Source organism: Plasmodium berghei (assembly GCF_900002375.2).
Source record: "Plasmodium berghei ANKA genome assembly, chromosome: 14".
NCBI classification, from domain to species: Eukaryota; Apicomplexa; class Aconoidasida; order Haemosporida; family Plasmodiidae; genus Plasmodium; species Plasmodium berghei.
The window spans coordinates 1-11963 of NC_036172.2; the positions used below are offsets into that span (position 1 = coordinate 1).

General features: G+C 20.7%; 2 protein-coding genes and 2 pseudogenes across 2 annotated transcripts, besides 2 other annotated features; 1 reads left to right on the forward strand and 3 right to left on the reverse strand.

Moving 5' to 3' along the window:
• Positions 1-520: 520 nt before the first annotated feature.
• PBANKA_1400011 lies at positions 521-1716 on the reverse strand (annotated as a pseudogene).
• Positions 521-1716: a sequence feature (BIR protein, pseudogene;~PIR protein, pseudogene).
• Positions 1717-4377: 2661 nt separating this feature from the next.
• Positions 4378-5423, reverse strand: PBANKA_1400021 (BIR protein; the record flags this gene model as incomplete). The annotated part of the gene is made up of 3 exons (XM_034567306.1): positions 4378-4467; positions 4552-5289; positions 5409-5423. The coding sequence occupies 3 exons, from the start codon at positions 5421-5423 to the stop codon at positions 4378-4380; spliced, it is 843 nt and encodes a 280-aa protein (XP_034423816.1).
• Positions 5424-7851: 2428 nt separating this feature from the next.
• On the reverse strand, positions 7852-9102 carry PBANKA_1400031 (annotated as a pseudogene).
• Positions 7852-9102: a sequence feature (tryptophan-rich antigen, putative, pseudogene).
• A 1354-nt stretch (positions 9103-10456) lies between these two features.
• On the forward strand, positions 10457-11233 carry PBANKA_1400041 (fam-b protein; the record flags this gene model as incomplete). Its single annotated transcript, XM_034567307.1, has 1 exon — positions 10457-11233. One exon carries the CDS (start codon positions 10457-10459, stop codon positions 11231-11233), a length of 777 nt encoding a protein of 258 aa, XP_034423817.1.
• Positions 11234-11963: the final 730 nt, after the last annotated feature.

Here is an 11963-nt window from a genome sequence, read left to right on the forward strand (position 1 = left end):
AAAAATGCGATTTGAATCAAAATAAATATGATACAAATCATAAGTTTTCCTAAATAAAATTCTCATCAAATAAAGAAAATATTGTGTTGTGCATAATTCAATATAGTTATGATTAGCACGCTTAATATAATAAATAATTATGATATATCATAATATGAATTAATATATGCAATATAGACATTTTATTTTAATCATATTAAATCGGCATGAACACTCAACTATATATTATAACTTATAAAATATGTTATGTAACCCCTTTCATATTAATAACAATGCCCCTTTTTTGGTTGCATATTTGGACTTTTGAACTTCATCTCAATATTAAGCATACGTGTATAGTACATATATTAAATTAGTGTTCAAATTATAAAAAAATAAATATATAATATTTAGCCCTAACCCGAATATGGGGTCCACCACATAAAAAACTATATAAAAATTACTTCCCAATAGACAGTTTCTTAAAATATATAAATCATTGTTACTATTCCTGAAATAGTCACTCTCTTCGAATCATATATTAATAATTCATTCTCTTCTTTATATTTTTTATTTTTTCTCTTAAATATTGTTTTTGAGCTCGTTTCCGAAATCCAAATAATGAATACTAATATAAACGTTAAGAAGCATATGATATTTTTGTTAATGCTTGCATATATATAATGAAAATCATTTTTTAATTCCTATTATTTACCTTATAAGAAATTCCCAACAAAAATGCTATTGCACCAAATATTGATAAAACTGTAAATAATTTGTTTCCTATCGACGAACTTGATGATGTAATTTTCAGAATTTTGTGCAGAAATTAGTTCATAATTTTGTTCAGAAGTTTGTACAGAATTAGTTGCAGAAGTATGTTCAGGGATTCGTTTAGAACTTTGTACATGATTTTGTGCTGTTTTTTATATCTGGAAGAGATGGAATATTGCTACATTTATTTTTTAAATTATTATAATCATTTGATAATGTAGACAATATTTTATTACAGGAACTATCATTAGTAATACTAGAATCTTCTTTAAGATTTTTATATTTACCAACAAATTCTTGAGCTTTTCCCGAACAGTTTGTGCAATCTTTCTTGTTTTCATCAAATGCAGAATACATTTCACATAATAATTTAAATGGAGCATAAAATTTGGACAATTTTCATTAGTAATATTCATCAATTCATTTTTTTATATATAAGATCATCATAATTACTACAACCTTCACCATTTATAGTATTTTTATACTTTTCTTGATTTTTTATATATATATTATAAAAATTTGTTAGAATGTTTCCTGTGTTATCCCTTAGGTTTAACATATGACTTAACCATATGATAATGTATTCAACAGCATTGATATTGCTTTTTGCAATATTCTTAAACACACCAGAAGGCCCAAAGAATTCATTAACCAAATAAAAAAATACAGCATTCATTTTTTGGAGATCAGTATCACATTCATTGTTAAAACAATAACTATTTAAAAAAGTTTTATCTTTAAATTGATACTTTCCATCATTGGTCAATGTATCGGGGAAATCCTCCCATATATTCATAAACTTTTCACACTAAGAAAACATTTAAAAACAATTATTAGAAATGTATATTATTGAACATTTTATTAAAATAAAGTTTAATGATATTTAAATATAATACAATATCAAAACATGTAAAGGAAATTATTATTATTATTAACAAATGCATATACCACTTTCTTATTCATTATAATGGAATCTTATTTTTGATTTCTAAATTGAGTAGAATCATTCTGTTTTATATAGACTCACCCCAACATGTGACGCAAATACTTTAACCCTATATATAACAACTGTTTGTAGTTAAATATATTTAAGTTTTTCAATAATTAAATTAATATAAGATAATAATATAGTAATGTTACTAAAATAATATTATACTTATTTTATCCCAATTAGTTAAATTACCTTAAATATAGGATTGATTAATACAGTTTTGATTAAATATAAATATGATGCATTTTATACAAAAAATGCTGTTCTTACTAACATCTGGTATAACTTTATTATAAAAATGGATATAATTTTATAAAGAATTTAAAGTATGTTTGAACATAGAACAAGAATATATTTATATCTTCTATTTTAATGATTTCAATTATAAAAATTAAATACTGTATAAATCTAAAAAATAAAAAATTATATTATTACTATAATCCTTAAAAGTATATAAATATTCATTTTTTAAAATATATTAAATTTTTATATACTTGTTTCTTATAATATATAATATAGACTTTTCTAAAATTATAACATTTACAAAATAAGTTATATGCTCTACTTTTTATGCAAATTATATAATTTTAATATTATTTTTATTTAATATGGGTAAATTCATAATTCATTTTAATAAATCTATAACTTTATCTTTATTCCTATACAATTCAATTTATAAATATACCTTATTTGGTAATTTTATAATATATTTTGCACATCTTTTCCACGGTTTAAAACGAGAATTAGCACTGAAACTGTATTTATAACCTTAAATAAGTCTTTGAATGCACATTTTTTTAAAATAATACTTAGTAAATATTAAATATATAACACATAAATAAGTATTGAAGCAAATTTTAAAGTATAATAAAAAACTATGCGTAATTAAATTGTTATATTTACATTTTAGATAGGAGAGATAAGGGAAGTATTATTTTTTAAGACAAATATGTACCCATATAAAATTTACTTATTCTACATAGTTTAATTATATTTTATATTTTCTACGATTAAAACTTTCAATTAATGTATACATTAAAAATAACTTATAATTATTACTTTTCTAAATATATAGTTAGCTTTTTAATTTTAATAAATAATATTGTACTATATGTTTTATAATAAACTATATTTTTAAGTAAACTATAGAATTATTAATATTATTTTGCTTGGTAATGTTAGTTTTAATATTAACACATTAAAAGCATACTTCGTTGGAGGCTATAATATTTCATTTGATTTATTGTGCATACAATTTTATTCTTATTACAAGTTTAATAATAAATATAATTAATATATATCAACGCATTCAAATCAAATTAATTTAATACTTTATCGATTGTTCTTACTATTATGATGCTGTTGGTATATCAATGTATAGTACAACGAAACAATTAGTGCACTCAATAAAGATACTTTAAACCAATGTATAATATTTCCTTGTTTCATAGTTTTTAAATTAAGTATTTTAGAACATATATTATTTTGTAATAACAATATATTTAAATTATATATTTGTATTTATATATATATATAGTAACATAATAAAAATAATATTAGTTAAATTAAGCTAATTATTACATACCTGTTCTATATACTTTGCATTAATATATAATTGTATATATTTCCAAAATTTAACATATTTCTTTGCTTGGTCATTGATACAATATTATATATATTAGTACAACAACGCTAATTTTATATACCAAATTGTTTATAAGTATTACAACATTAAATTTTATTAATATTTTAACTATTTTAAAATATAATTTATTTATACCTCAAAACTATCAAATTTATAAATTAATAGTGATTAATATATTATTATACCTTATTATAAATAAATTGTGGCGCATAAATCAACTTTTATTAGTACTAATTAATTGTAATACAAATTTATAGGAAATAAAAAAGATAATAGTAACTACAATTACAACTTCAAAAAATGTTAGAAGCATAATAATATTTTATAGACAATGTTATATTGTCGATTCTCGATTCTCGATTGATATTTCATGCATTTATATTTTATGAATATATATTATTACAGTTCAGTTTGATAATATGATTTAAATTAAAACAAATATGATTTAAATTAAAACAAATATGATTTAAATTAAAACAAATATGATACAAATTATAAGTTTTACTAAATAATATTTTCATCAAATAAAGAAACATTGTGTTATATATAATTCAATATAGTCACATATTAATAAGTTTTATATAATAAATAATTATGATATATCATAATATGAATTAATATATGCAATATAGACATTTTATTTTAATCATATTAAATCAGAATGAACACTTATTATATATATTATACTTTATGAAAAAATGTAATGTGACCCTTTTCATATTAATGGAAGTATCCTTTGCGGTTGCATATTTGGACTTCTCATTATTAAACATACAGAATGAAACATATATTTAATTAGTATTCAAATTATAAAAAATCAAATGCAATATAATACTTAACTTTAACCCTAAACATGGGTTCCACAAAGATAACCCTGACCCACAACATAAAAGCTATATAACAATTATGCAAAAATTACTTCCTAATAGACAGTTTCCTAAAATATATAAATAATTATTATTATTCTTAAATTGTCACTCTCTTCGAATCATATACTAATTATCCATTTTCTTCTTAATGATTTTAGCTTTTTTCTTAAATTTTTTTGAACTTTTCTCCGAAATCCAAATAACGAATGCTAATATAAAATGTTAAGAAGCGTACGGTTGTTTGTTAATGTTTACATATATATAGTATTTTTTTTTAATTCCTTATTATTTACCTTATAATAAACTCCCAATAAAATTGATGCTGCAAAAAATATAATTGCAGTTGAAATTAGTGTATTTTTTGTTACTGGACTTGGTGGACAAGCTACAAGTGATGGGACATCACTACACTTAACACTATTATATTTATCTTTAAATTTATCATAATCATTTGATAAACTATACCATAGTTGTGAATAAGAACTTCCTTTAGTAATATCCAAAGTATTTTTAAGTTTTTCACAGTTTTCAAAAAATGCTCCAGCATTTTTTAAACATGTCATGCATCGGTTGCTTGCATCAACTTCAATATACATGTTACATAATGATTTAAATGGATCATAAAAATTAGATATATCTTTAATATTCATATTCATCGATTTTATTTTATTTTCTATAACACTCTGATTAATCTTAAAATCATTAGTTATATGCTCATTATATTTACTATTTGTTTTTATATGTTTAGTATAAAAATCGTGTAATTTAGTGGTTCCATTTTGTATTTTTTGATTTAGTTTATAACTTAACCATAAAATAGCATATTCAACCATTTTATCAATCTCTAAATTTTCATAATTATCAGCACCATTCAATAAAGTTACTAAGAATATAAAAGTAGAAATAACTTTTTTGACATCAGTATCACAGTTATTATCAGGGCAATAATACTTAGAATAACCAATAGAATTACGTCCTCCTTGGATTTCCGGATTATTAGAAAAATTATCAATCGCTTTAATTATATCACACTACGAATATATTTTACGAATTAAACAAAAAATGTATTAATATAAATGTTACTAAAATTAAAATTAATATAATTTGTAGGAATGCAAAATACGAATAATATAAGAAAAAATATATATACCAGTTTAAAAGACATTATAATGAAATTCTGTTATAATTTGGAGATTATGGGGGGTGATGTTGTTTATATATATTGCATAGAATATATGGTATATTTACTCAAGATCTTTACATATAAATTATCTTTCGTTAGACATATTATTCTTAATTTTAACTTCATGTAAAATAATAATACATTAGTATTACTAAAATTATATTATACTTATTTTATGGCAGTTAGCTAAATTACCTTAAATAGAAGGTTGCTTATACACTTTTGCCATATGTATATATGATGAATTTTATACAAAAAATACTATTCTTACTAACACTTGGTATAACTTTATTATAAAAATAGATATACTTTTATAATGAATTTAACAAATATATACTTATACATATGCTTTAATATAGAACACAAACAACGTCATAAAACTCAAATACTACACAAATACAAAAAATTAAGAAAGTTATTATTATTAGAATTCTTAAAATATATAAATAGTGATTTTTTAAATATATTAAATTTGTGTATACTTGTTTCTTATAATATATATTATAGTTTTTTCTAAAATAATAGCATTTTCAAATTTAGTTGCATGCCTCATTTTCTATACAAATTATTTAAATTTATATTATTTGTATTTAATATAGATAAATTAAAAAATAATTTTAATGCGTTAAATAACTTTATTTTTATTGCTGCATATCCCAATTTAGAAGTATTCTCTGTTGGATAATTTTATTATATATTTTCCCATCTTTTACATTATTTAAAATAACAATTAGCACTGGACCAGTATTTATAAGCTTAAACAAGTATTTGAATGCATATTATTTTTAAAAAAATGCTTAGTAAATATTAACACATAAATAAGTATTGATGCAAATTTTAAAGTATAATATAAAGTTATGTTTAATTAGGTTGTTATATTGCATTTTAAGAGAAGAGAGATAAGATATATTTTCTCTTTTACTATATAAATTTAGATAAATATTCGCTAAATGTTTTGCACAGTTCATTTTTATTTTATATATTCTATTGTTATAGTTATTAATGCATATACGTTCAACTAATTTATTAAAAATTCTATATGTTATTAATTCTATGGTAAAATAATGTTGTTTTAGATTAAAAAATTATTATTCAATAAAAACTAATAATATAATACAAGTTAATATGGAATAATAAAATGGCAATTAACATGAATTGAGTCTTCATCATTTTCTCCATGGATCCAAATTTTTATAATATAAAATCACATATCCCAAATTGAATCTTTAACAAAAATATATAACATTGATACCTTTATAATGCATTATTATGTGTTTTTTCGATAATATTAATGTTTAATTATATGAAGGTTTCACAATAAAATAATATTTCAATATTAGTTATTGGTAGAGTATTTTATTAGTTTATATGTATAGTCATATAATAATAACGCGTGTTATCTATCATATTATTTATAATTACTATAACTATAACATTAAATTTTATTAATATACTTATATTTTATTTTTTAACTATTTTAAAATATAATTTATATATACATCATATCATTAAAACTTACAAATTAATAGTGATTAATCTATTATTATACCTTATGATAAATAAATTATGGTGTATAAATCAATTTCTATTAATATAAATATAAAATACAAAAAGAGAATAATAACTACAATTAAAACTTAAAAAAATATTATATATAGTTCAATTTTTTATGTATTACAAAAAATGTTAGAAGCATAATAATATTTTATAGATTATGTTACATTGTTGATTCTCGATCTATATTTTATTAATATTTATTATTACAGTTCAGTTGAATAACACGATTTAAATCAAAATAAATATGATATAAATAATAAGATTTATTAAATAAAATGTTTCATCAAATAAAGAAACATATTGTGTTATGCATAATTCAATATAACTCCGGGTTAAAAAATCTTATATAATAAATAATTATGATATATCATAATATGAATTAATATATAGTCAATATCTATATTAATATATACAATATAAATATTTTACTTTAACCATATTATATCGATATGAACAAATAAAATAGAACATGTTTGCAACGAATTAAGGGGGAATCAATTATATTGATCACAAACTATAAAAAATATATATTAGATAAATAAATTTATAAGGAAATAAGTTATATGAAAAATTAATTTCAATACATAAAAATATATGTGTATTGATAAACTTTGCATTTTTTACTTGTGAATTTTTTTTAATGTTTAATATTTTAGCGAAAATGTGAATGAACTTCCTATATTTCTGATTGATATATATATGCACCGTGAACAAATTGTAGATTTTAACGTGCATTTAAAAAAAATTTTGAATAATTAAAGTTTCTATGGGCTATTTAAAATTTTCTTTTAGTTTGATTAATAAATATATGAGTATATATGTTTGCCACCGTGTGGGGAATACAGATACTATATTATGCATTTATTTCAATATTAGAACTTTCGATACTTTTTACTTTTGATCCTTTTAATAATTTTTTACGTGGGAAAGGCTTAACTTGTTGTTCAATCCATAAACGTAACTGAGGGTTCTTAACAAAATTGTCAGCAATATCATTTATCCATTTAATAATAGACTTTTTGTAAGCATTTTTTTCTTTATTACATAAAATTTCAATATTATAAATATAGTGATCTTCTTTTATTCGTACCCAATTATTCCATTGCTTTTTTTTCAATATTAGTTTTTTTTTGCTACACATGGTATTCGTTACGATTGAAGGCATATTTATATGATATCTGTACTTATTTTTTTATATAATAAAGCATATTGTGCATATAAATTATTTGAGTGGAGCCATTTATGTGCTTGCTGGGTTTCCCATTTTTCTAATTCAGCATTGTTTCTTTCTATCATTTTTTTAATTACATTTTCAATGCCTAAATTTAATAGTTGCCATTCATTGTCAACTTTCTTTAAATATTTTTTCCATCTTCTTCTTTTCCAATATTCTGTTAACTTTCTATAAGAAGTTTTTTTTTTATCAAAGAAATAACACTAATTTTCCCCCCAGTTTTGTCTAAACGTGTTGTATCATTATTTACTGATACATTTTTTGGAGACTTATTGGAATTTGTTCCAGCAATCAAATTCTTGTCTTCACGTTCTTCTGTTTCAGTTATCTCACCATCAGTATATTCATTTTCGCTATTTTCTTCATTATTATATTGATCTTCATCACTATTTTCTCCTTTTTGTTTCCATTGTATGATCTTGCTTTCGGGCATAAATAAAAATGTTTTCAGTCGATGCTTCACGTTCTAAGAAATATATTAGAAAAAAGAAAAACAATATGTATAGAAAGAATATTTTCTTTCTTTTAATGATCTTATAAATGAAATATATGGTAATATTACTAAAGGAAAAAGTTTATATAAATTATGCAAAGGGTGGTAATGGGGACAAAAATATGAATATAAAAACAAATATGTAATGAAGTATAATAAATACAAGCATATGTAAATATATATTTTTGGCGTTTTTATTTTATATATTACCGAATAAAGTATCTTTTTGTATAAAGGTATGGAAGGGAAAATAAAGAAATAGATGAATATATATGAGATATATTGGAGGTTAGAGTGTTGCTTTTTGGAATTAATTATTTTACCCACGTGGAAATGCTATTTTTAATAAATTTTAATGTTTATACATATACATACATGCTTCTTTATTTATAGTTTTCTATATATATATTTAAAAAAAATGTCTCCTTGAACTAAAGGTATATATATAGTCAGAAACTTAAATATCATTAATTATTCCTTCTCAAAGTTATTTTAATTATAATGCCACATTTCAATCTTGTTTATACAATAAGTATTTTATATTAATAAAAGTTATCTTTTTCTTTTAATGCATCTAGATTCTTTTGTTTTTATATCGAACTATAAAAATGGATACTTTGGGGCATACTTAACAAATAAACATTTTTTTAATTAAACAATTGAAAACAAAAAGTATATCAAGAAGATCATATAAAATTTTTTTTTAAAATAAACTAAAGTATCATTTCAATATTATATATATGTAATATCATGAAATCATAATAAAACCCCAGATGCTATTGAAATGCCGAATAAATCTACATTTCTGGGGAATTGTTATGATGATAATTTTATATTTTTAATATAAAAAACATGTATATTTATTTAAATATTGATTTTTGGAAATTTTTGCTAATATATTATATTTATTTTTTCCATAATTCTTATATAATGATAATTGTATAACTAAAAATAAAAATTGTTATATTTTGTATTGTCTCTATTCATTGTTATATTAATAAATAAAAAAAATACCGTTATTATTTTTTAATTATTAATTATATTTTTGATGAATAATATAATTTTTATATAATTCTATAGAAATTAATAACACGTTTAATGTTTTTTATGGTATACTTTCATTTAGTTTACTATGCATTTTTTAAAATTGAAAATATGATTTACAAAATAATAAATAATTGGGTATTTTTATTTTTGTAACAAGCGAATATAATAATGTTAAAGAACATCATCATTATTAAAATTTATTAATAATTTTTTTTAATTAGCAAGCCTATATTATATAATTATGAATTCTCAGTATAACCAGTCTCATAATAAATTAGTCGAAAACAATAAACCTATCACTAAAAATTAATATATAATATAAAGCGTTTTGTTCATTATATGTTATAATTATTTAATTAATCGTTTAATACAATTTTTATAATAATAATTATTATTAATATCATTAGGATTAGTTTTATTATTATTATTATTAGGATTAGTTTTATTATTAATATCATTAGGATTAGTTTTATTATTATTATTATTATTATTATCATTATTATTATATGTATTTATAAAAGATTTACGTTAAATTTAAGAAACAATAAGCTTGACGATATGTAAATATATTAATCCATGCTAATATAAATTTTATTTCTTTGAAGTATTAATAAGATATAAGAAAAGAGAAGAAAATATATTCTCAAAAAAATTCGATAAATTTTAGAAATAATAGGTCCTAACATGCAAGACGCCAGTTTAGACATAAATGATTTTTATGATTCAAGTTTGAGCATTTTGGATAAGTATAATGACGGCAATTATGATGGAGAAGAAAACATATATACTAAACAAATTATAAACTTTCACCAAACAAATTTTGAATATAGTGATACATCATCCAAATTAAAAGATATAGAGGATGTGAGAGAATTCATTAATGAAATTACGAGCGAGTTAGAAATATCGAAAAAAGAAAACGATAATAATAGGGAATATGAAATAGCAGTGGAACAAAATATAGACAAAAGGCTAGTAAAAAAGGATATAGATCTCCTTATATCAAGTTGGGAAAATTTAAAAGAACTGAAACATAGTGAACATATCTTGGATATAGATGTTAATAACTTTGAAAAAAAATATAATGAAGTTATTTCAGGAAATAATTATAATATAGTCAAGTGTAATTCAAAATTTGATGAAACGTTCAAACGTTTAGTGAAGAATCATGCATTACTCTTTCCAGTTGTATTATTGTGTTTAATTTCAGGAGGGTTCGCAATTCCATTTGTTATTTTATCAGTACATAAAACGGGATACAGCATTAATAAGCTGTTTAAACTCATAAAGATACTCAAAAAAAGATCGAAATATAAAATAAAAAAATTGAAGACCAAACACGTAAAACAACCAGAGTCATCTATTAAAGAGCCCACAGACGGTTCCAACAATATAACATCTGGTCAAGGAACTGAACATCACCCTTCTGCAATAAATGTAAAAGAAGATATATGGAAATAGCATCTTCAAGATATATATTTAATGAACACAAATCAATTGCATTTTCAGTTATAGTTATTGTAATACCCATTACTTTAGCTATTATGTATAAGGTAAATAAAAATAAAACTACTAAATAGAAAATTAAAAAATATCTATTACGCAAATTTTGTATATGCATAAAAAAGAAAACAGCTATATATTTTTATTGTTTTTATGTTAGTATTTATATTATGGATGTGGAAAAAATCGAAGAGAAAAAAAACAAGAAAAAGCTTATAAATTTACTTTCTGGAAAGAAAACTGAAAAGACAGTTATAAATTAATCTATTCAAAAAAAACAGGATAAAAAGTTTACAAATTCATCTACTCAAAAAAAATAGACTAAAAAATCTATAAATTCCATTTATGTAGAAAAATTTTCATTATTAAATATGCCAAAACTTATGTAGCCCGACCCTGTACCATTTATTAATTTAATTTTTCATTAATTTTTCTTGTTTATAAAAGAAAAGGCGATTCTTTGTAATGATAAATTTAATTAAATTTTATTTTAGTGTTAAAAATATATGTATTTGTATTTAAAAGATAATTTATAATTCAAACAATAATAAATAAATTCCATTTCATTTGTTAGTATAAATAATTAGGAATTCAATATATGGGAGCCACGTTAAGGCTCATTTACCCTATTTTTATAAAAAATATAGAATATATTTTCCATATGACGAAATGATCTATGATAACTAAT